At 43.9% G+C, this 25,552-nt stretch overlaps 1 protein-coding gene across 1 annotated transcript in view; it reads right to left on the bottom strand.

Moving 5' to 3' along the window:
• LOC8033340 (aminopeptidase N) overlaps window positions 1-25,552 on the bottom strand; it is a 131,752-nt gene that overhangs the window by 74,870 nt on the left and 31,330 nt on the right. The window contains exons 5-8 of the mRNA XM_040220923.2: window positions 19,202-19,322; window positions 17,570-17,724; window positions 14,559-14,672; window positions 12,407-12,541 (exon numbers count right to left, since the gene is read on the bottom strand). Of these exons, the coding sequence (XP_040076857.2) occupies window positions 12,407-12,541; window positions 14,559-14,672; window positions 17,570-17,724; window positions 19,202-19,322 (525 nt within the window). The remainder of the gene's footprint in view (window positions 1-12,406; window positions 12,542-14,558; window positions 14,673-17,569; window positions 17,725-19,201; window positions 19,323-25,552) is intronic.

Below are 25,552 nucleotides of genomic sequence, written 5' to 3' on the forward strand. Positions count from 1 at the left end.
GCTTAAGGCAGAAGGAGAGAAGCGGGTGGGTCTCGAGGCCCAGGTAGAGGAGCTGACTAGGCAGCTTAATCATGAGAGGGAGCAGCGGGTCGGCCTCGAGAAGCAGGCGGAAGAGCTGGGGGAAGTATGGAAGGCGGGTTTAGAGGAGCGTAAGAGGGAGTGTGACAGTAGGGTAGAGCGCCTGGAAGGGGTAATTCGAGCGAGTGAGAGTAGCGAGGGAAGAAAGGAGGAAGTGTCAGTTCTAGCGGGACGAACCACCAGTCTGCAGGCTGGGGTCCCTGGTGGTCGGGAGTCCGGCCTGTTGGCAGGCGGGCTCGACGACGCTGGAGAGCTGATTGAACCTCAGCTCAATGGCGCCTTCGAGCAGCAGGCGTCGGGCAGTCAGGTGACAGGAGATAAGTCGCAGGACAAAGGCGCGCAGGCACCAGGGGGATCTAGGGTACTGGTAGTGGGGAGCTCTAACGTAGCACGGGTTAGGAGGGGTGTACATAACAGGGTGAAGGGAGACCAGAGGGTAACCGTAGAGGTCCAGCCAGGGAAGTGTATGGTGGATGCTATGACCGCAGCACGTGAGGGGGTGTGGGATAACCGGGAGGGAAGGAACCTAGTAATAGTTCATGCGGGGCTTAATGATGTGCTGAAGGGTAGGAGCCAGAACCTCGGAAAGCAGCTAAACGTGGGAATACGTAAGCTGAGGGACGTGTCTGAGAATGTGCATGTGGTTGTGTGCACCATTCCAGAAGTTCGGGGGCAGTCCGGGTTAACGGAGAGGAGGGTTGTCGAAGCCAACGGAGTAATTAAGGGTATGAGTCGACAGCTTCGGTACGACGTAATGGAAGTAAACAGAGAAGTGTACGAGGCTGGCTCCCGCCCTTTTGCAGATGGCATTCACTACAGTGAGGCCACGGGTTACAGGGTGGGGGATAGGATGGGCCGCACGGTGACTGCTTTTTTGGGGGGACCGAGGGCCCTGGGGGCACTGAAGTAACTGAAAACCCAACAAAGTCAGGAGAGGCACCCAGGGTTAAAAAGAGGAGAAAACGTAAGAACAGGTATAAAAAATCAGCACAATCAGACATTGGATATATTAACATGCAGGGTGGTAGAAATAGGTTAAAATGGGAAGAGGTGGAGGAGCAACTAAGAAAGGAGGATTTAATGGTGTATGGGTTTGTGGAAACACATCTCAGAGACATGGAGCAGCCACCTTGCAACCCTGACTATGTGTGGGAAGAATGCAACAGAATGGAGGGAACGAGGAAGGGAGGTGGAATTGGAGCATTTATTAAGAAGAATATGAACTTTCAAAGGATCAGAAAGGAGTGCGCCGAACATTTGTGGCTGAAAGGAAAAGTCGCTGGGGAATCAACAGTCCTTGGAGTGGTTTACTTATGGACAGGGACAGGTGCTAAAGAGGAAAACAGAAAAATGATTGATTGCATATCAAGAGACATTAGTGAACTAGGCGAAGGCTCCGAAATAATTATTATGGGAGACATGAATGCCCATATTGAGGGTCTGGATGGGTATACGGACTCAACTGGAAGCATATTACTAGAACTGGTGGAAAAACATGACTTAGTTTTATGTAATACCAGTCAGAAGTGTGACGGGCACATAACTTGGGAAACTGGCAATCTGCATTCAACTATAGATTACGTACTCATGTCGCACAAAATATATGGTAAGTTACAAGTAATGAAAATAGATGAAGAAGGTTCCAAAAGTCTTGGTAGTGATCACAAACGTATTAAGCTGAATTTTGCCAGAGAAGTAAATGCTGAAACTAGACAACATAATTCAAAGCAAACTTTCTGCAGCGACAAAGAGTTGGAAATAGTTGTTGAAAGAATAGAGGCAGCAGTTTCAGGGCAATGGCATACAGATTGGACCTATGAGAGCCTAACTAGGCTTTTTTCTCTAGAACTAGACAAAGTTAAGAGTAAACGAAAGGGGAAGCAAGGACATAGACCAAAAAGTTGGTGGGACAAAGAAGTGAAGCAAGCGATACAAAAACGTCAGGAAGCCTCTAGAGAACACAGGTATTCCAAGCGTAGTGGGGAGTCCGAAACGGAAGTAAAAAGAAAATGGGACAATTTTGTAACATGTCGCCGAGAGGCATCCAGTTTGATCAATGCGAAAATTCAGAGAAAGGGTGAGGAATGGATGAGTAATGTAAGTAAGAAAGATAGAAATGCTGCCAAGAAGTTTTGGGAGCACTTGAACTCACTCGGTGAAACAACGCAAGCTAGACAGAGGTTCATACTCTCGCATCAGGGAGATCAATTAGAGGGAGATGATGCGATACAATATATAGGAGCAGTGATGGAGGAGAAATTTCGGGAACGGGTACATGTGGAAGATAGGAGAACCGAAGGAAGTAGCAGTCCAGTTTGTGACATCGCGGATTTTGGACAAAGAGAATGGGAAAAGGCGGAACGAAGAGTCCCTAGTGGCACGTCGACAGGCACAGATGGTATCCCTATCAAGCTGGTGAAGAATTTGGGTCCTAAATCTAAGGCAAAACTAAGGGAGGTAGTGAGTACCATGATAACAAAAGGAAATATTCCAGATGAATGGAGGCTTAGTAGGATGAGTATGATATATAAGGGAAAGGGAGATAAGTCTGATATTAGAAATTATCGTCCTATAACCGTGACACCGGTTATTTACAGGTTGGTAATGCAGATTATAAAGAACAGACTGGAGGAATGGGTAGATTGCGAGGGCATACTGGGCGAGTTACAGAACGGGTTTCGAAAACAAAGAAGGTTGGAGGACAACTTATTTTCTCTAACACAGTGTATAGAAATAGCGCAAAAAGAAAACAGACAGCTCTGGCTGGCATTTCTGGATATCAAGGGTGCCTATGACAATGTGAACCAAAGAAACCTGTGGGACATAATGGAGAACTTAAACCTAGATGAAGGACTAACAGCACTATTAAGGAACATTTACAAAGATAACAAGGTGATTATAACATGGGAAGGAAAGGCGACAGGGAAAATAGAGATAAGACGAGGCCTTAGGCAGGGGTGCCCATTATCGCCTTTGCTGTTTATGTTGTATCTGAGAGGATTGGAGGATAGACTAGAGAAGAGTGGGCTTGGGTTCAACCTTTCTTACAGTAAGCTAGGCCAAAAAATTCAGCAATCCTTACCGGGATTGATGTATGCGGATGATATTGTACTAATGGCTAACAACAGGACAGAGTTGCAGGAATTAATGAGCATCTGTGGTAGGGAAGGAGAGGAATTAGGTTTAGAATTCAGTAGCGAAAAATCGGCAGTCATGATTTTTAACGAGGATGAAGTTGAGAGGCTGAAGATACAGAATATTACAGTTGAGAGAGCTAGTAAATACAAGTATCTAGGAGTATGGATATGTGATGGTGCAGAATATCTCAGAGACCATGAAAAGTATATAATAGGTAAGGGCAACAGAAATGCAGCTGTAATGAAAAATAGAGCACTTTGGAATTACAACAGGTATGAGGTGGTGAGAGAGATTTGGAAAGGGGTCATGGTGCCTGGCTTGACTTTTGGAAACGCAGTGCTATGCATGAAATCCGAAGTGCATGCGAAACTAGAAATAAAACAGCGCGGAGTAGGTAGACTGGCTTTGGGGGCGCATTGCAAAACGCCAAACCAGGGAGTACAAGGAGACATGGGATGGGCATCATTTGAGAGCAGGGAAGCGGTGAGCAAGGTAGAATTTGAGGATAGGTTGAGGCTAATGGATGGGGAGCAATGGGCACGAAAGATTTTCAGCTATTTATACATGAGGAGTGTAGACACAAAGTGGAGACAGCGCACTAGGAAATTAAGAGGAAAGTTTTTGGGCTATAGCGAAGATACGGAAGGGCAAGTCTCAGTTAAGAAGAAAGTTAAGGCCACAGAAAGGGATCGGTGGCTAGAGGGAATGCAGACAAAGACTGCTCTGGAAAGCTATAGATTAAACAAAAGAGTTATTGCCAAAGAAAGCATTTATGACAATTCTAGGGGAAGCTCATTGCTGTTTGAGGCAAGAACGGGTGTTCTGCGAACCAGAACATACAGGGTGAAGTACCAGGAAATGGATACAGTGTGCATTGCTTGTGGAGAGGAGGACGAGACGGCTGAGCACTTGATACTCTACTGTAAAGGGCTTCACCCTATGCCTACCGAAGACAACATAGATTTAATAAAGTCATTGGGTTTTAGAGACAGCGAAGGGAGAGTGGATTTCAAGACTGTAGAGATTACCAAGCAAAGATTAAGTGAATGGTGGCAGAAATCGAGAGAAAACTAGGTATTTTCTTATTCACTGATGGCAAGGGGGTTTCATAGCCTCACTTTCTTTGCACTGCGGAGTGAATATAGATGTCACATTTAAATATTCTAAGCTTAAGTGGTAAAACAAAATGGCTAGGTGGCATAAGCTACCGCCCGATCCAAAGGGCTCAGCCGTATTCATCCATCCATCCATCCATCCATCCATCAGGTTGCTTCACTTTGGTTGGTTTCGGTTTCAATGTGAACGCGGCTGTGTTGTTGTTTTACGTTGTTTTTGCTTAATTTTGTGATTCGATTAGTTTTTAGAGCGCAGCTCTTAGGGGCCCGTTCCCGGCTTGAGCGGCGTCGGCGTCGGCGTAACCAAGGTCATCCCAAGGTCACGTGACCCCCAAGGTCACGTGACCCCTCCCAAGGTCATCTCAAGGTCACGTGACCCCAAGATGACCCCACGTGACCCCCAAGTCACGTGACCCCTCTGAGGTCACGTGACCCTTCTGAGGTCACGTGACCTCGGGGGTCACATGGTCTCCTCCCCAAGGTCACGTGACCCCCAAGGTCACGTGGGGCTCACCTTGGGAGTCACGTGACCTTGAGGTGACCCCCATGTGACACCCAAGGTCACGTGACCCCTCTCCCCGAAGTCACGTGACACCCCCCCCCCCCCCCCCCCCCCCCGAGGTCTCGTGACCCCCCCCCCCCCCCCCGGAGCATATTAAAGAATGAGGGGAGGAGGAGGAGAAGGAGGAGGGGTCTACCCTATCCTCATTACCTTTCACTCCTCCTCCTCAAGAGCTGCGCTCCAATTCGGCGTTACAGGGATTTGTAAACGGCTTTCATTTTTTTGTAGCACACAACAAATGAAACAATGGTATTGAGTCACCTTGAGGACTACGAGATGTATCTTAGCCTGAATTGTGGGCTTTTTGTTTACCCACTCCTTTGGTGTAGCTGATTATGGTCGGTTGCGAAACGCCTGACTAGTGTACAGGGGAAATTACCATCGTATACAGCCGTACCCGATGACACCAGTTTCCAGAAAAACAATATAATGAAGAGACTGACATGTGAATGTAAATAAGCATATCGACAGCTTGATCAGAAATGTGCTGAATCGGCCAGAACAGATGAACTCGCGAGTTTACTAGCCACTGTTTGGTTTCGTGGGCACCCAACCTTTAGTGAACTTCGCAGAATAAAACCTTTCGTGTAATGACGCAGATAAATGGTATAAAGAAGTAGTATCGTCTCGGCCTATTTTTTTTTTAAATTCAGTACTCGAGCATGCTTTGACATGCTGAGTAGGAAGTTTCTTAAATTGTCAACCCTGCTAAAGTACTCATAAGCAGCATTTCGCGATGTTGGCCCTAGAAAATAAATTATTTTTATATGAACATTTGCTTACTCAAGATATAAGTGACAGGCCCGTCAAATTAAATCTGGCAATTGTCTTCCGTTAAAGCGGCCAAATAAAATTAAAGGGCTCAGGAAGAGAAGTGCCTCGGATAGTTTGGCTGAATTCTAGCGCTAGGCACCACTTTACGAACCTGTGTGAACAAATATTAATTTTTTTTTAACAGATTCGCTCTCTAAATTTAGGCGTCGCCAGCCACCAAAAGTAAACCTCTATGCACCATCGACAATCCTGGACTAAAAAAATTGTTATGCAAACGGCTCTTTTTTTTTCGTAAAATATTGCGGATTTTAGATACGCACAAAAACTAAAACCGCGTACGCGAAAAAAAGAAAAGAAAAAAAAGTCGTCGTTATTGAGCATGCGCCGAACCCAAACCGCGTTTTGGATTTGCAAATAGAAACGGCGTTATTTCTTTGTTCACGCTATTTTAAAACTCGCTACCGTTAAGTGTCTGTGGCCGTTTCTTACGCGGGAAGTCCCAACTTTTGTGTTAAAATAAATTGAGTGGATAACACGGGTTATCTAAATATAATCAATAAATCACTTAAATGACTGTCGAAATGGAAGCGAGCACGGTATACAATTTCTTAAACTTCATAAGTAAACCGACCAACCGAATATTCATGTCGCAAAAAAAGATTGAGAACCTCATCAACATGTAGGTGTGATATTATGAACAAACAATTCGCCTGATGTTGATGTACCATTACTTCTAGCGTCAGATAAAATACAAGTTAAACATTCGTTGTCCATCTCCTCCGCGAGTTTCCTTACATAATCAAAAGCAACTGTTTTCGATATATTATGAATACAAAGAACGATACTTTCAGGAAATACAGATAGTCTCCTTGCGCTGACTATTCTTGACGCCCTCCGATCCTAAATGCGCGATATAATTATACGCGCTTCTTACTGGGAATGTTCCGTTACTATTACTAAACAAACGACAGTTAACAAAAGAACCTTTAAATTCTCGTGATGCTTTAGTCGTCGAGTAGACATATCGGACTACAGTTTCCGAAGCAAGGCCAGAAAGCGCGGTGAAACGCAACGAAAAACACGGATACAACGCATCCGCCAAGGTGCGGAGGGGAGAGCGGAGGAGCAAGTTGAAGCAACCTAATGGCTGCCGCGTCACGTGATTCCAAGATGGTAGCGCCCATGCGGAGGAGGATGAAAAGGTCTATCCCTTGGGCGCCGCCGGCCAGTGTTTGCCCTGCCCAGTGGCGGCTGTTTCAGGTGGGGAGGGGGGAGGGGGCAAAACACATGCCTTGCCCCCTCGGTTGGTACGCCCATGTTCGGAGGGTATCAGGGAGGGCTGCGGAAGAGGACAAGGATCACTGTATACGGTAGGGGGGTTGGAATGCTTGCTAAAGTGTGCCGCCACTGGGACTAAAGCTACCTCGGAAGGTACGCTGAGGCAGGTTGTTTTGTTCTTCAAGAGCAGCGACTTGGCTTTGCTTCAAGCAGACAAAAAGGGCGGATTTGTTGTACTTCCTAGTAGTTTGCAAAATACTAAGTCTGATACGGCCATACGTCTTTTGAAACTAAAAGAGTTAAGAGCGCAGCTTTTAACCTGTGCATAGAGCTTGACCGTACCAACCTGGAACAAAGCATCAGAAAAAGTAAGACGGAGCATTTGGAATTTTTTTTTTTTTTTAGTTAAAAACAGTCGCGTTGGACACTCCGTTCCGGTGCATTGTTACAGAGAGAAACACGTGGCAGAGACTCGTCAGCCAATTCTTACAGAAGAACCTCCTCAATGGGTTGGAATCACTCGATCCTTAATGGTGCTGAATTCTCAGTGTATCGTAAATGTTTTTAGCATTGCCTCACAACGAGATTTGGTGGGGTTCTCTATCGATGTAGAACACTTGTTCTACTCCACACCTGAAGAAGCCATGTTAGCGTCAGTATGCGAGTGTATTGAAATGGACGGCGAAGTGGGTTTTCAGAATGCCAGTGGTGTTTGTGTAGATCGGCTTCTAGAGCTGTTGAAGTTTTATCTAGAATCAACCTTCATCCTGTATGAAGGTAGGTACTACGCACATAGGGATGGGATTTGCATTGGATCCTCCTGGGCGCTTGTGCTCTGTGACATATTGGGGGGGGGGGGGGGGAGGTGACCGTGCGATATCCGACAACTTGGATATCGCACGTGTTCGCCAAGTGTTCCGTTATGTCTGCGATTTCCTGGTTTTGATGGACAGGTCCGGAAGTGCCTCGGAGGACAGTGTTGTTAACTCCGTTGTGGGTGTCTTCACCCAAAACTCGGAAGGGATCAGGTTAACCCATAAACTTCGCGATAGGTGTGACCTTCAATTTTTGGATTTGAGGTTAAAATTCAATAGTGTACACATTCGTTGGTCTTATTACGCGCGGCTGAGGAGATGTCTCTTTCCCTTTGACTCGTCACACTTGAAGTTGGTTAAAAGGAGTATTGCTTCCTCATGTCTGCGGGCTGCTCTAGATAAGTCGTGCCACCATTCGACGTCTGAAAGTTTTGGCAGACATGTGGAGAGCTAAGGTTGGCGGGATTTCCACTGGGTGTTTTGCTGCCTGTGGTGGAAACCTTGATCAAGAAGTTAAAGGGAGGCCCTTAAGTGTAACAAGAAAGGTATTTCCATAATTTATAAGGTCTCAAATATCATTAAGAAAGTAGCACTTGTATGATGTACCCATGGTGTTTTCGGCACCGTCGATGTTGGCATAACTGTGCCCCAGAGTCTAAAACAAGAACGGCAATAAGTGCGCATGTGCAGTAAGACATAAAAATAAATATATAGAATGTGGTGTAGGTGTTGTTTCGAGGTACGGCTGACCTGTAGACGAGCGTAAATCGATTAAACAGGAAGATGTGTTAACACAAGAATGAGAGGGGCCACCTTGCTCTACACTGCGCACATTGTGAGTGTTGCCCTGACTTTGATAACGTAACCATCATCGGAAGGGGCGGGGATCAGATGGCCAGAGAGATTCTGGAATCTTACGACATCAGAAAAGAGGGGGAGGACAGATGTGTCAGTCAAACATCGCTCCATTTACATTGGAAGGAGATTGCCTTCCTTGACATGTGTTGATGGACAGCAACTGTGTGTGTGTGTTGTTTTTTTTTTTGCGATGTTCGTGTTTTGTGTTCTTTTCATTAAATGTTTCGGTTGAGAGTCAGCGCTTTTCCTGCGGTCTTCTTTTACTAAGTAGGACAGGCGAGATGGCATGTTAACGGCTGGCTACGAGAACACAATCCCCCTCTAAAATCCAAGGTGCAGGGTCACCTACCCGTGTACCGCCAAACCAAGGCGTGTACACCATCATTAGAAGAAAAAGGGTAATAGGTATGTCATGACAAACACACCGCGGAAAAAGGGAAGTATTTAATATCCTTGGCATAGGCGAGAAATGTATCAGAGAGCCGTTTGTGTCTTTAAAGGGAAACTGAAGCGGTACGGAATTTGATTTAAAACACTTGATTCTTTTTAATCCAACTTGAAGCTTTACGAATATCGCTAAAAGTAAGCTACTTCCTGCTCGTATTATCTAAAAAGACGCATTTGAAGTAACGCAGCCACGCCCCTTCGCGGCGGCAAGAGAGGGGATAAAAAGAGAAGGGACAACATGATATAACGAAAGGTTTCTTGCGCGTGCACCTCGGCTCGCAGAGCCAGCGTCGTGCGTCGTCAATACTGAGCTAGATTGTTGTGATTTATGCCTCTGAAAATTGCCAGTTCAACGTAGTGAGATACACGAAAGAGAGAGAGAGAGAGAGAAAAGGACCAACGCGCTGTTGGACTAGCAACCATTTACTGAAGCTCTTCTCCTTCCGCACTCATTAGTTTCATATTTCGGAACTGATAGTTGTAGAAGCAGAGGTTTATCTTCAGTGAATGGCTGCTAGTCCAGCAGTTCCAAGCATTTTTCTACAGAAGACGCAAGCACCTCAGTGAATCCGAGAAACTTACGAGAAGGAGATACGAAACGAGGTAAGGATTGTCAGTATATTGTTGTGCGAAATATGCAATTAGAGTCCTGCCTGGTCATTTTATGACGTCACGACGCAACCAACCAATGACGTTTGACGGCGGCGAGTGGCTGCACATTTTTCGATTTTTCTAACGTTTATGCTTTGAGGACAAATGATGGTGATATTTAAAGTCTCCTTAAAAAAAAAAAAAACTATACGCCAGAAAGAAGCATTAACTCATTTGCTTTATAAACCGTTTCTTCCTCGATCCCTTTGTTCGAGGAAGAAACAATCCTATGCGTTTGGCTGAATCCGAGTGCCCGCTCGAGTTCATGCGCCCTGGTGCCTCTGTGGCCGTCGCTCGAGCTGATTCCCCCGTTTATACTTTTTTCTTTCCTTTTTCCTTCCAATACATACGAGTTGTGAGTGTGCGCCTGTCTATCGTCTACGTGTTTCTTTCCTCTGCCCGCTTTTTTGTGCGCCATTTTAGCCATGTTTAATCAGAACCAACGCGCCCAACCGACTACATTCCTTTCCTTGTTAAAGTCCTGTTTTTAAAACTGGTACCAATATATGACTCCATAAACGAGGATAAGTCCTCTTTGCTCCAAAGTAATTCCGATGTTTCCGCGGGGGAGCATTTTCGGTCCAGTTTTATTTCTTTTTCCCATAAACGATATTATTAGTATTAATTCTAGTGTCGAGTTTCTCATTCATGCGAGCGATACCAGTGTGAATTTTTTTTTTCTGGTACGAACGGTGAACATCTAATTAACAAAACAAAGTTTCCTTTTAAAATTAAAATTATGTGTGAAGAGAACTCTCTTCAAATAAATGCTAGCAAAAGCAAGGTTATGATATTTCTGTTACGTTAAATACCTCAACTACACACGTCCGTTCCTCTAAAATATAACCCTAATGTTATTGACTTGGTTTGTCATGTAAAAAGTCTTGAGGTATTTTATTTAAATTGTAACATGTCTTGGAATATTGCACACGTTCGCATTTAAAAAAAAAAATAGTAAGCGCAATAAATAAATATTGAAACATTTTACCGACAAGTATCAAACTCCTCATTTATACATCACTTTCCTATCTCAACTTATGTCATGCGCATCTAGTATGGGGATCAACTCGTTTAACTAATTGAAATATATGTATTCAGAGTGTTAAAAGAAAACCTCTTCAAGTAGTATCTAATGTTCCTGAGATTTACCCATCGTTAACTCTATTTCGTAAGTATTCTGTAACCGATGTACCAAATTTTTATTCCCAATGGTCATAATATAACGGATCAGTCTGCCCTAAAACGTAAATTCACCATTTTTCTAAACCTCGCTGACCTTTGTTTGCACAATTCAGTACATCAAACGCGTCAGAGCCATCCATGGCATATTCCTCAATCATGCACTAACTTTGGACGTCAAAGGGTTAAATATAAACTGCCGCAACTACTGAAACATCTTGCATCACTAGAAATTGATGTCACCTCTCTAGATACAACTGTCATACGTATTGTATAAAAGCGTACATCGTTAGTAAAATTGGTGTTTTTATTATTACTAAGGTGATTTGTTTTTAGCGCCGTGTAGTCGCTGTTTGCTTTGTTTGGGGTATGGAAGGCTCGTCAAGTTGCATAAAAGCAACTTTCTTTTTTTTTTCTATACCTCCCATCGCTCGTAATGAAAATAAAGAATGTTTCAATGTTTCAATTCTTGTCATAACTGCACCTGTTGTTCACGAACGCGAAGCAGAGCCTCCCACAACGCATTGAGGATATCCGAATGAAGCTTCCGAGCGAAGGAACAATGTTCCTGTCTATTTCACAAGCTGCGCCGGACGTTCCCCTTCTCTTCTCCTGGCGTGAAATTTCGGATTCCTCAGTCTCGGGGTGCTTCAAAACGTTTAAAAGAGTTACCGTTCGGCACCGCAGCAAAGTAAAGTCAGTGCTCATTCCGAAGGGAAAAATAACTTTCGTTTGTGTGCGTGCTTTATATATATATATATATATATATATATATATATATATATAAGTTGTCATACTCATCCTGTCTGCTCTTAAGCACTGCTTTTCACCATGCGCCTTAATTATACCTAAAACTCTTTATTCGTATCGTATTTCAAACCCGCTATCTGACTATATCTAACAATTTTCACAGAATCCGTGACCCACGTGTTAGCATCAACGGAAAAGTAAAACGTACTGTACAGTAAACTTCTAATAGTACGTGAAATTATATCGCTCAATGAGGGGTTAGGCGCATATTAGACTAAGTGCCTTCTTTGAATTTTTCTCCCTCACAGTTTCTGGATAAACTAACCTGTTTTTTTGGAAGTTATATTTTTTAAGCGAGAATGTGAAACGATTTGTTCTACAGAGAAAACAATTCGATGAGGCGATTCGCATTATTCAACAAATTGCTACATGCTCGCGAAAAAAAGAAAAACGAGGAGGCTCAGCAGCTTTCTAATAACGCGGTTCAATTCCGGTCCCCTTTTCTGGATTAAAAAAAAAAAAAGAAGAAGGAATTGGGTCATGTATTTTTGAATTTCGCGACCTGGAAATTTTACATCTCAAATGCACTGCACTATTACAGATACGTCCCGTTAATATCCACACATTGTTCAATCACTAATCAAGTTATGAAATAAACAACTCTGCGAGTAACGTGACTAGGATTATTTGAATAGCTTTAAATAAAACTTTAATTTCGCAGGGGACACATTTGAGAAATGATTTCGTTTTGGTCGGCTCACCTTGGCGTTAACGGCCGGGTTCATGTGCTTTCGGATCTGCAAGGGAGTGTTGAGCTGCATCGAGACCGGATGGGATGTGTTGTGGCCGTCATACTCCATCGAATTGTGCACTTCATCCACGAGCACTGTTGAAAGCTGCACACATGCCGAGGAAAGCAGGTTGAATAGGACAAAGCCAAGCTTGGGCAACGGGACCGCAACAATTACGCATACTACGACACGACCCAAGAAGGCGAGAATTGAAGACGTAATAACGCAAGTGGCAGTTTACATTACAAATGTAATGCATGTGACTTTCTTAAAACTTGGTAGGATTAAGTGACGGAATATTGCGGTATCATGACGTATTTTCGGTGGTTGATTGGTTTGTCTAGTCGATGAAATCACTTGCGCATATAAGTCACTGTATATGAGGCTGGCCAGATCAATTGGTTCCTGACAGTCTTGCGCACGTTTTTAGCAAGTACTTTTTTAAATTTACAAATGTGTTCCAAAAGGTATTTTTTTAATACACAAGCTGAAAGATTCTTTAAGAATAATCAATTTTCTCATTCTATTACTTCACTCGGCTACGTGTTTATTGAGGTATAGTTACCTTACAGCAGTTCGTTTCCTACCAGATTTTTCAGGTATTTGGGATAGTCTATCGCTTATTAGCTGCGTATGCGTAAAGGCTACCTGAAAGTTCTAAAAATATTCTTGAATTATTGGCGTTCAGAATAGGTGCTACCTTTTTTACGAGGAGCGTCAAGTAAATATTCAGAATTTGTCCTGATAAGCCAAACACGAAAGTTATTGAGTTTAGTAAGTATTCCAGAGTGAGCTGTATATGTCTGACGCTTGGTTGTGAAATTTGCAAGTATGAACTGTTCTCCCGTGCTGTGTAATTAAAGATGGCGTCGGGCCAGTCAACTCAGGTGCACGAAAAACGTGTGGTTGTAAAAGTTTTTGTGACTCAAGGTTTAAAATTCGCTGAAATTTATCGTTTTTTGTCATGTGTGTGTGACTGCAGCACGTCCATGAATGTTTAAATAGTATTAATGGTTTATAATCAGGTAATGGTGCACAAAATAATCATATAAGCACTCCAAAACTTATAACAAACTCAAGAAAAGATTGACATACAATATCCGGCTTCATTCAAACATTCATTTTCCGCAAGATATAAACTACATGGATGCCAAAAGTCTTAATAACAAAAAAAAAAAAAAAGGCTATCATCTGTGGTGCCAGATTATTTAATAAAAAAATAGTTTTACAGGCCTCCAAACGGTGTAAAGCTATTTTGGTTTGAACAAGAACGTTGTAAATTATTTGCTGTCCTCAAATCTTTTGCATTTTTGTTGCCTACTAAGTACTTTGATCACATATAATTGGAAGCATTCTCTTCAGGGAAATACACTGGTTCTTCCTAAAGCGTTTGTCTTGCAAGCAGCGTCAAAGGCGCCAGTTACCGAGGCCCGCGTCTCGAGCGGCCCTTGGAATTTGAGGCGCATGGCGGCTCAGGACTGAAATGAGCGGTCCTTGGAAGCGAATGGTGGCGGAGCACCCGCTCGTGACACGTGCTTTGCGCGTTTCCGCAACAATGGTTGGCGGTACTTGTAAAAAAACGTCTTTATCAAGGGGCTTTAGTCCTTCCCCTTTCCTTCCCTCTCTTGACTTTCATTTCAGCTACATGTACTGCTCTTAGGACCTGGCACGTTTGCTAGTCGTCGTAATGTTAAGTCATCAACAAGGCATGCCAAATTTTTTCACGATTTACCTTTTTTGCATCAGAGCCAAAGTTCGAAGCAAGTTGTACAAAATAGCAAACATAGAATTTAAATTGTTTTGTATGTCGTTTGTCTTGCATAGAACACGCCGAAACCTAGGGGGTTTTCTGCAGTGAGCCGTTACAGCTGCCTCGGAGAGATCAGAGAAAATGTCAGGACACTCGTGACAAATTACAGATGGCAGCGAAAGTCACGTAATAGTCCTGTGGCAATTACTAAACTTTTGTTAAAAAAAAAAGACGGTTTACGTTTTTTTTTTTAATGCTCACTTCCATTGCGATTTTGACACTATGGAGAAATGTCCACAAGGCCGCTCCTAACTTAATAATAGTTTCGAAAAGGGTTTTAGCTTTGCTCTAAACAGCTGTTCGAGCGCGTACCAGATCTGCTTGCGCATCGGCTGCAGACGCTGCAGAGTACGCCAAATACTCGGAGATTCCTTCCTTGAGCCACATGTGGTCCCACCAGGCAACAGTCACCAGGTTTCCGAGCCACTGCGATGATGAATGGTAGGGTTGCCTTGAGATCGTAACTTCCCTTCCAGAAAGTTGCCTATTCGCGACGTGCGCGACGAAGAGCGTCGCTGCGTTTCAAGTTCCGCGATTGGCCAAAACAATCGTTTCCTGCTTTATCATATTGCATGCCCAATCGCCGGTGCACAGCGAGGCAAATCCTGGTCATGAAGTGAGGAAAGGAAAACATAGGAGGGACGCCACCGTAAATCTCGGCACTAATAACTTGTAGCTATGGTCCATACTCCCTTTCACTTCCAAGTCTGAGCGCAGCGTCGACGCTCCGATCCCATTGAGCCAATTAAACTGCGCCAAATGTGCATCGTCACGACGCCCGTCGTATTTGTGTGTTTCTTATGGCTGATTCAACCAATCGCGCACAGTGAAGGGGCCGTGCTCCTTCCCTTACTATTGTACTGGATAGCAAACCCAGAAAGAAAACTAGCATCGTGACGATTCACTTTTGGCCTGCTTGATTGGCCTCATCGGATGTTATAGACCTTTTCTACAAGGTCGCAGCCATCTTGAACGCCGTCACTTCTGGTATGCGGAAAAACATCGTTCTGATCTCTCCACGCCGGAGAAAGGTGTTCACAAAAAAAAAAAAAAAAGAAAAGAAAAAAGACCGCATTTCCACGTGGTGAATGATGTTGATTGGGGCGAAGCTCTGGTGGTGCTGATGATAATGATTTTGTTAATAGCTAGTGCTGAGGGTGCTCATTAACGCGATTATATACGCATTTGACCGCAGCGCCCTCTCCTGTATAGACGTTGAGCGGCTTTATGGAACGTTTCATTCATGACAGAAACCCCAGCTCTTGAGTTACTACCACATCTCAGAGCCCCCTACTCGTCCCGCAGTCGTGGCCGAGTGGTTAAGGCGATGGACTAGAAATCCATTGGGGTCTCCCCGTACAGGTTCAAATACTGTTGACTGCGCAAACATTTTTTTCTTTTTTTAAGAAGACAGATGGGAGGGCAATCGATGTGAGGATGGACGCCGGAAGGACAACGCTAGACCCTAAGGAGCTTCGCCCCTAAAAATGCGTGATTGTAATACATTTTTGTTTTGCATCACCTATATCTTCTCGCAAATTCTAGGTAGGTTGAAATGTCTTAATATTTTTTTCGTGCCGCATATAAGATACGGAGCCCACGTGACTGAGAACGACAGGAAACAGAAAACGTTATACGTCATCGGCCGCGGTAGGTCTTAAAGTAAAACAGAGTACACTCGTGGGTTCTATGTCCCATGCCAAACTGCGGTCTCCAGTTTGTGAGGAATCGTAGTCTTTTTTTATCTTCAAATCAAGTGATTGAAGACAAAAATAATAAAAAAAAAAACGGGTTCTACAGTGAATTTTCATACTATCACCGATCTACGGATGTGGCCTTAAAATCAGAATGTTAAAAGTTTGTCTAAACGTGGGCACCTTGTTGAACGCTTTCCGCAGCGCATGATCATGCAGAACTGGCTCCTATTTATATTTACTAAGAATAAATATCTCAATAGCGAAGGATACGCAAGTACGCGTGTTTAATTTGTGCGTTTTATCCAATCAGGATTGTGGTTATCGGCAGTCGATAAACGGGAGCTAGTTCCGAGCGTGCGCTGCGCAACAAAAACCCACCGACAATATGGCGTAGGAATCGAATATAAGTTTGGGGCCTTTAAATGCCAAATTAACCGAGGGCATCTGGAAAGCACCAGCATAGGTCTCAGGATTAACTCCTACCAGCTGGGGATCGTATGACGTGCCGCCGCGATCTCGGTTACGCGGCGCCTTGTCCGCAATAAGCCTCCGCCAGATGGCGAGCACCCGGCAAATGGGAATCCGTAAGCGGGCGCTTCGCCTAGGGGCAACAAAATGGCGTCCCGTGAATACTCCCGGCACGCGTTCTTGATAATATATTCACCATAATTTCACCCTCAGAAAAAAAAAAAAAACGGTATATTCTTACACCCCTTCCAAAACTTAATTTCGACAGCGCGATGACGTCGTACAGACGGCCTCAACTTTTACAGGGTGCTCCTAGAACGGTCAGATATACCTCATTAAACAGCTTAAGTACGTATCAAAGACTACAGAAAATAAACACTGAGGTTTCGGGTTTTTGCAGTAATACAAAAAAAAAGCCCGATTACTTTTTAGGTAGTGAATAACACGTACATTAGCTATTGCAATAAGTTGTACCACTCGGCTATCAAGCTACCAGTGAAAGTTGGGAAGGACGGTTCGATGTCAGCGCGCTGTACTTCGAACTTAAGTTTTAGGGTGTCGTATATGGGACAAGGGGTGTAAAAACATGCCCTTTTTTTCTGAGAGTGAACGACCACAAACGGGTAAAATGGTGCTGAACGGCGGACGCGCATTTAGAGCTTTGTTTCCTCAGTTCTAAACCTCTCAGCCTTATATTTGTTTAAAGGTGAAGAGCACGGCGAACTACGCAAGCAGCGGACGCGTAAAATCGCTGCAGGTTCACAGCACTTCGTATACCTCGTGGCGAATACAGCATGCTGTTAAACGAATAAGAAACGCCGTAGAAAAATAAGTCGACAAAGTTAACACTGAGATGTTCGCGTTTCCAAACGGAGTCTCAGAAAATACCCAAATGCATTATATCGTCTCTACATAAAAAAAAAAAAAGAACACTGAATAGAAAATCATGCAAATGCTAACTTGACTGTTTTGTTGTTATATTCACGTTCGTAAAGGTTATTATTAGCTGACTGACGGAGAGCTGAAAACTATGGGAAATACACAGTTTAATGATGAAAATTGGTTGAAACTCCTACATATCGTCACCCCCAATGTTTGATCTTCCCTTCAAACGTCGTTTCAAGATGATCGTTCGTGGGGCGATTCCCGGCAGCTCACCTGCTGTGCAATTTTGCGGGCCACGAGCTTGAGCGAGGCGATCTTCAGCTTGAACGGCGTCTCTTCTTTGTGAAACTTGAGAAAGACTGGCTGGAACGTGATGAGCCCCCAGTGTTCCATTGCGGGCGTCGGGAGCGTGGGCACGGCTACCAGGTCTGCAATACAAGAAGGCCTTTGAATCCTGACTTGCACGTAACGCGTCACTTGTACCCAGTTCCTTTTTTTTTGGTAACGAAGTAACGACCTTGTTAACTTTTAAGAGAAGAAACGACTAACATATTTTTGAACATTTTGATAAAATAACGAGTAACGGTATTCAGTTAACTCTGGAGGAGAACGTGTGCCAAAACGTGGTCTCAGACCGGCTCGCGTCTGTAATTTGTACCACGAAAAAAAAAAAAAAAAAAAAAAAAAAGAAGCTAAATAGACCATAAAAAGCAATGTGCACAAGCTACTTTGCTGCCTGAATGAACGCAGTAAAAGGCAAGAAAATAGTAATAATGACAAATATTGGAAGCGCCCATTGAATTATTAAAAAGGACGCGGTAGATTGAAGCTGGGTTAACGCATTTATTTTGAATAACAGGAACGAGCGACCTGCTCAGTTACTTTTTGAGCGAGTAATGAGTATTTAGTTGCACTATCTAAGTTAGCTGTGCATGTCTCGTTTGAATCCGTCGTAGAATGTAAAGATATCATAACCCCGAGCTCTAAGAAACAGGCTGATGTGTCATGAGCGCTAGTGGGCTCGTAATCGTGTTACCGCCCATCTGTTTCAGCTTGCTCATAAGCGAGACACTGACCGGAGGGCTTGTCGACTAGAGGTATGTCCCAACCTGCTCCTACAGGTTTTGTTTTGTTTTTAAATCTAGATGATATTATAGACCACAGACAGCCCTTAGAGAAAACGCACATTACTTGTTGCGACGCGGTGATCCCAGAACTCAGCACGAGAATTAGGCTTTGATTCCATTTGTTTAAGCGCGTGGAATTCAAATCATGCGTCCAGTTTTCCAGACCGATCACAAAGAGTAGCGTGTAATCGATGAAGTTCTACGGTTCCTGACAGCTTGACAAACGCAGGGCGTGGTTTATTTATGTTCGCACTCCTGGCTTCGTGACTCATTCTACGGGCGTTCTTCACGGTTATGCGGAGAGCAAGTTCGTCTGCTTCTTGCGCAGGAGTGGCGGTGACGTCAGAACGACGCCGAGCTCCCATTGGCTTCGATTGAAAGGATAAGGAATAGACCTCGATGCTAGATGCCTCGAGGCCTACCCACTATTTTTTTCTCTCAGCCAATAAGAGCTCGGCGTTCAGATATCACAGGAACCCCTTGTGCAAGAAGCAGACGAACTTGCGCTCCGCATTGCCGCAATCCCATGGACTTCGCAGTGATAATCAGACGCTCAGGACTTGTCACGTCCTGCGTTCCTTAACACTATAGCCATAGAAAACATTTTCTTTAACTTCTTCATTATGAGAAGTTCACGCTAATTTAATTCCTGCAAGAGAAAAAAAAAAAACACGATATTTGTTGATCTGCAGTGGATCACATTCCTTTCTTAGCGTGTTCAAGTTTTGACGACACTGACACCTCTTTTGAAACATCTGAACCCGAGCGTTTAACGCACCCAGCTTAGAGAATGGGTAGTTGATGCGAAATGACTCCTGGTAGTATGAGAAGATGGTTGGCGCCACCTGGAGGACGTACTCGCTGTTTTGGAGCTCCTGGGACGTTCCGTGTACTTTGATCTGCGCCATAAAAAAAAAAAAAAAAAAAAAAAAAAAAAAAAAAAAAAACGAAAAAAAACAACGAAGTGTACAACAGTTTTTGTCATTGAAGGAGCCAGTCTTCATGGCCGATAAATAGCACTCTTGCACCGCTTAACCGTGATACGTGTCACGTTATTTTGCCGTGCGCCATTTTCTCCAGTTCCATACTACGGCCGAATTTGCGCAAGGTTAGAAAGCATTCGAAGCCAACTTTCTACTCGGTCGTTGGAGAATCCCAAGCTCCTAGAAGAATACGAGGTTTACCTCTTAGTCATAGTTTGAACATGGAATAACAACCACCGCGCCATATCCGTATTATGTCGAAGTGCTGTAATATGGCGCTTTTTTTTTATCGCGAGCAGACGGCTAGAGGGCTACGGTAAATTTTGCTGAAAGGGTTTTAGTGTCTCCAGGGGACAGATTTTTAAGCGATTCGCTTTCTTAGGATCTTTAGGCCACTTAGAGGCATGTTTCTGGCCGTTTATCTTCCCCGATACATTTCATTTCATTTCATTTATTTACCTCAAGGGCGTCTTTTGAGGACGCATTACATGAGGGGGGTGGCAATAAATGGGAATACAATATAAAACATAACGGAAGAACACTAACACAACCACATCTCGTCTAACCACAAAATAAAACAAGATATATATATATACACAAACATACGTTCCCTACTCATTGAACAAAAGGACGCACATTTCTTCAAACGCTGTAATATCTAAGTTGGTTACAAGATGACCTGGCAAGTTATTCCATTCTGTAATACATAATATTAAGGGAGAAAACATGAACGAGTTATTATGGGAGCGGTATTGAAAGAGTTTACATGTGTTGTCGTTTCGAGGAGATATATAATGGGCTTTTTGACAATAAATATTTCCAAACTGTGAATTACTATGGTAAACTTGATGGAAGAAACACATGCGTTTAATTTTGCGCCGTGTTGGTAATGAAGCGAGACCAAGTCTCGATTTTAAGGCGGAGACACTACTTTGTGGAGAGTAATCGTTTAGGATGAACCGGGTAGTTTTGTTTTGAATGGATTCTAGGTTAGATATTAGATCATTGTGATGTGGATTCCACACAAGGCTTGCGTATTCAAGTTTGGGTCAAATTATTGTTTTATAGGCGAGTTATTGTTTTATAGGTCGAATTATTGTTTTATAGCGGGGAAAATGACTCCTCATGACTTGATGTCCTGTGACCTGCACAGAAATTCAGTTTCCCCACTAGATTCACTAAAAAATGCACGTCACATGACCTCAACACCAATGTAGTTTCTCAGCTAAATTTGGGTGGGAAAATGACGTCACGATTTTGTCTCGTGACTGATACACAAATTCAGTTTCGCCACTAAATTTAGCGGAAAATTTACGTCACGTGATTTGAACACAAATCCATTTTCCCACGAAATTTAGCGTGAAAAATAGTCACATGACTTCATGCCACGTGACCTACACAGAGAGGTCAGGTTCCCCGCTAAATTTAGCGAAACAATTGACGCCTCGTGACACGATGTCAGGTGACTTGTAGGAACATTCAGTTTCACCGCTAGATTTAGCGGAAAAATTGACGTCACATCACATCAACATCAAGGCTGTTTGCCCGCTTAATTTAGCGGAAAGAATGACATCACGACTTCATATAACGTGACCCATACGCAAATTCAGTTTCTCCGTTAGATTTAGCTGGAAAATTGACGTCACATGATTTCAACACCCGCTAAATTTAGGGGGAAAAATGACGTCCATGATTAAAGTTAGCGGGGAAAATGACTTTGGTTTGGTGTCACGTGACGTAGAAAAAAAATTCAGTTTACTCGCTAAATTTAGCGGGAAAATTGTCATGTGACCCGTCGCGGCTCTTTCAATTGTGTGAAGCTAATCGCTTAGTTAGACAGCAACATACCTAGTTCCCTGTCCGAATTTTCTTCTTAAATTTACAATACGAAAAATTACAGAACACAATGTTTCATAATTTTCATAAACGTTAAGGAATTTTACATTTTGATTTTATACTTATTTTTGTTAAACGAATGTCTTGTTTGATTGATTTTTGAAGGGACCGCTGCACAAAGGAAGGTCTACCTAGATTCAAGCAGATGCAATATCCACCCTCAAGTTTAGGCAGGAAACATCGCAAAAAAACGTGTGCACAAAAAAAAAAAAGCGAATCACGGCAGTTTTTTTTTTTTTTTTCAAGTTCCGATAAACTAATAAAAGAAAGTCGGGAATAAAAAAGTCACTTTTCCAGACACTTTTCAACATAATCACCGCACAAATTTACGCACTTTTTATGACGCTGCACAAGCTTTCTGCAAGCCCTTCCCAAGAAATGTTGCTGCTTGGATTCTCAGTCATTCTGTCACGAGTCCAATGAGACTGTCAGTCGCCTTCGACGTTTTTTCCTGACCTCCATCATCAAAGACGTCTGTCCGTCCTTCCCGAAATTCGCATGCCGTTTCCTACATACACATTACACGTCCGTTTCGAGTTACAGTCTCGCCGACGGATGATTCAATGATTAGGTCACTGGCGGTAACCACCCTCATTGGAAAGGGCATTGAAAAACCGGTGCCACGTCTTAATAACTGCTTTAACTTGTGTGGTATTTGTGTGAAGAAGTGGCTATAGAGTCATAAAGACTGATAGCAGCAATAACCTAGAAAAAAGAACGCTTGTCACAGCTGTAATTAATACGGAAAGATATTCGGTTCTAATCATTAGACGATCCTAGACAGACGAAACGCTTAACGAGGTCCTGGTTTAATTGCGCGTTCTAACCCACGAATGTCATTCAAAACGGCTGGGTGGAAAGTAGGTGGTGTCACTCGTCGACTCAATGGAACAGAAGGCCAGTGACCTACACTCGTGCCAAACTCAAGAAAAAAAAATAATTAAAAAAACACCAAGTTTTTTTGGGATAAATACGGTTGATCGATACTCGTTTTACGATGATGACGAGGGGCTACGCCGTCGACGCGGGGAGCGTAACCGGAAGTAAGCGCAACTTAAAAGGAGCAAAGAAAAAAAAAATGGAAGTCGACAAGAAGGAAATCTCTTCAAAGCAGGTTAAAAGTGCTGTACGTTTGGCCCATCATTGTAGCGATCAAACCCACTCGCTTTCACTCGATCCGAAAGCGCTCGGAGCACCTAACTTTTCGTGCGGTGCGCAGTTTGCCCTGTTTATGTATTGAGGCTCCAAAGTGAAACTTCAGTTCCGGCTTCACAGGCATAAAGAATATTTGAAAACCCCCTGAGTCGGGGCACTGGACAGGAGGAAAGCGATAACCACGCCACTAGATCGAATTGATGTCAGTTTTACACGACCACTCTTGAGAAGTATAGACGCGTTAATTTATATCTTTCACTTTCTACAGTGTAAGAGGTCGCCTTTTTTGGGGTCACACTCTTGAAGTATGTCTAAACATACAGTGTCTTTTGAGATAGGTAGCAAATTTACATTATAATAAGAACTAACCAGATAAAACGCCGTTATATTTTTTAAGGCGCTCCGGTTCTTAAAACAGTTGACGTGATCATAGCGAAGGAGCACAAACAAAAACAGAATCGGTTGCCACATAAGGTGTGAGCGCGCACCATAAAGTTTGTAGAGTCGTTTTGTATTAAACCTGATTAAACCGAGTAACACACCGGACGAAAAGTTATAACGTTTCAAAACCAATAAGGGTGTATTAAGTAGAGGGCATTTTGTGAACCTGTTAAACAATTTTATTGGATACAAACTAGGACTGCCTGTGGTATTTGAAGAACACTTCGACAATCGCGCACCCCAGTTTGAAATTCAGGGAACGACGAAACTGCATGTGTATGGACGAACCTTCTCTGTCGTTGGTCTGGCTGCCTGAGCGTTTTCACGCTGTTGCAACTGACTACGACAGAGTCCCATAAAACAGGTTTTTAAGCCTCTTGTGGCGGCTTATGATGCAATGGCGGTCGTAACCTGCTTAAAATTTCGTTTTGTCGGACTCGGTCGTAGTCGGCTGCAACAGTGTGAACCAACCTTTATGCAATGTTATTGGACACGAACTAATACAGCCATGCGGTCATTGACGAACACTTCCAAATAGAAAAATCGCGCGCTTAAGCTCCAAGCGCGTTGACCCAACTTCACGCCCGTGGTTTCGCCAACTTAGCACACACCTAGCTTTATTCGTCTTATATCCGGCGAACCTCTCTGGCATAATTAGCGAAAACACTTTGTTATTATTGTTTCAATTATCAGCAGTCTCATGTTTAGGTTCATACGTGCCGTCATAATGTCCTGTGACGTCGCAATGTCACGTGACGTCATGACATCACGTGGCTCAGGGTTCCAGTTGACGTCATTAAAGGCTCTGTCATACTCCGACGATGAGCGCAGCGAATGCAGCGTAGCGCAAAATGCGCGTTTTTCGTAGGCCGACAAGCAGGAACTCAATGTCTGCGACCAGTCAGCAGCTGTGTGCGCTGCGCTATACGCCGCTTTTGCCACCCTCGACGTCGGAGTATGCAGAGCCTTAAGTCGCGTGGCGTCAATGTTCAACGTGACTTGACATGACAATGTCACGCCATGATGTCAGCTGACGCCAGGTAACAGCTGACGTAATGCGCGGCGTGACGTCATAGTCGTGTCAATCGGCGTGACGTCAGCGGCATAACGTCACTATGCAATCTTTAGGCGTAGCGTCACAAATGGCCCGCGTCAGAACCGTATGTTGGGGTATTGGCCATCCTATGATCTCGCCGCCGTAACGCACCCCTCCCGAGTGAGCCAGTCAACCCGCGGCGTAGAGCGAGAGGCGAGAGCGCATGCGCGTGAACTCTCGGCTGCTCCCAGCTGAGCGGGGAGAGCCACCATTTTCATTCATTCGCCCGGCGGAATGCACGGGATTGACATCCAAATTTCGGTTCTTTCCTTTTATTTGGCAGGCTCTGGCAAGGAAATGGTATAGTGTTATTCCTCGGTGGCTGAAGGAGCTAACGAATTAAGTTTCTCTACTTTTGAACGCAAACTTTGATTCAGACAAAAAAAAAAAAAAAAATAAGCCCGTAGCAGACAACGCGTAGCCTCAAGAGCGCTCTGCGTCGACAGCTTTGCGTCAAAATGGCGGTCGTCTCCTCATTGCTCCCTTCTTTCTCTTTCGCTCCTTCAGCGCTCTCCTCCCTTTCCTTCACTTTTCTCCTCCCCGGCGCCTTCGTCGCCACACCCACTGGCCAAACTCTCCCAATATACGGCTCTGGCCCGCATCAATAGGGAGTTGTAGGAGATCGTTTTTCTCCTCCGCTACGGTATCCCCGAAGAAAACGCCGCAGCTGCGCATGCGCGCCCCCAGCCTTGTCTGCATAGTTCAAGGTCGTGTGGCGGATTACGGAGCGCTATCCGGGTGCTTAGCGGGCTGCGGAAACGCTCTACTACAATTCCCCAATATGGAGCGCGGTCGACGGAACGAAACACGCGAAGTGTCCCATTCAGTGCTATCGCAGTAAAAATTATGTGGACGGATGCTTCTGTCTCCATGACGTCAGAAAAACGTTGCGCTCGTACAGTGTGGTGTAGTGACGTCATTTTCTGCGGAACGCTTGGGGCGGAGCCTCACCTTTCGTTCTTAGGTTGCCAAAGACGTATTACTTAGTCGTTATATATCTGGCAAGGCGAATTGGCGAAATTGTTGACAGAGAAGAACGAAATGCGAAAGTGTCACGTTATATTTGCTACTTAACACATGGAAAAAAGAAACACAACGTGATAGTAGTTTTACATACGTGAGGTTACAACCTCGCAATTGTTATACTCCGACGATGTTTCTTAGTAGATTGCATTGTATGTTATCGGGTATCGTTACCGAAGCGTAAAATCAATCTACTGAAACCACTTATGAGTAGAAAATACAATAAACTGGGGCAAAACATGGCGATGTCGTCCGCTCTTCTTCCTCCGTAACGCGTGACTAAAAAAAAAGTAAACCGACTTGACAGAACACACAAAACCAATTTATGTCTCCCGCAGGGGAAGCGACACGTCTAAAGACATTGTTTCGCATGTTGTGTTCAAACAATGTACTCTTTTTAGTAATTACGTCTCCCGGCTTTCGGAGTTTTTTTTTTGCATTTGTAACACACCGGAAGGCCCTATAATGTACTATGGCTGCAATCGATTCTGCTCATCCTTATCAAAACGATACAAGCAGGTTGAAACATCTTTTA

This window comes from Ixodes scapularis, unplaced genomic scaffold, assembly GCF_016920785.2.
Source record: "Ixodes scapularis isolate PalLabHiFi unplaced genomic scaffold, ASM1692078v2 PGA_scaffold0__279_contigs__length_252992795, whole genome shotgun sequence".
In the NCBI taxonomy this organism is placed as follows: Eukaryota; Metazoa; Arthropoda; class Arachnida; order Ixodida; family Ixodidae; genus Ixodes; species Ixodes scapularis.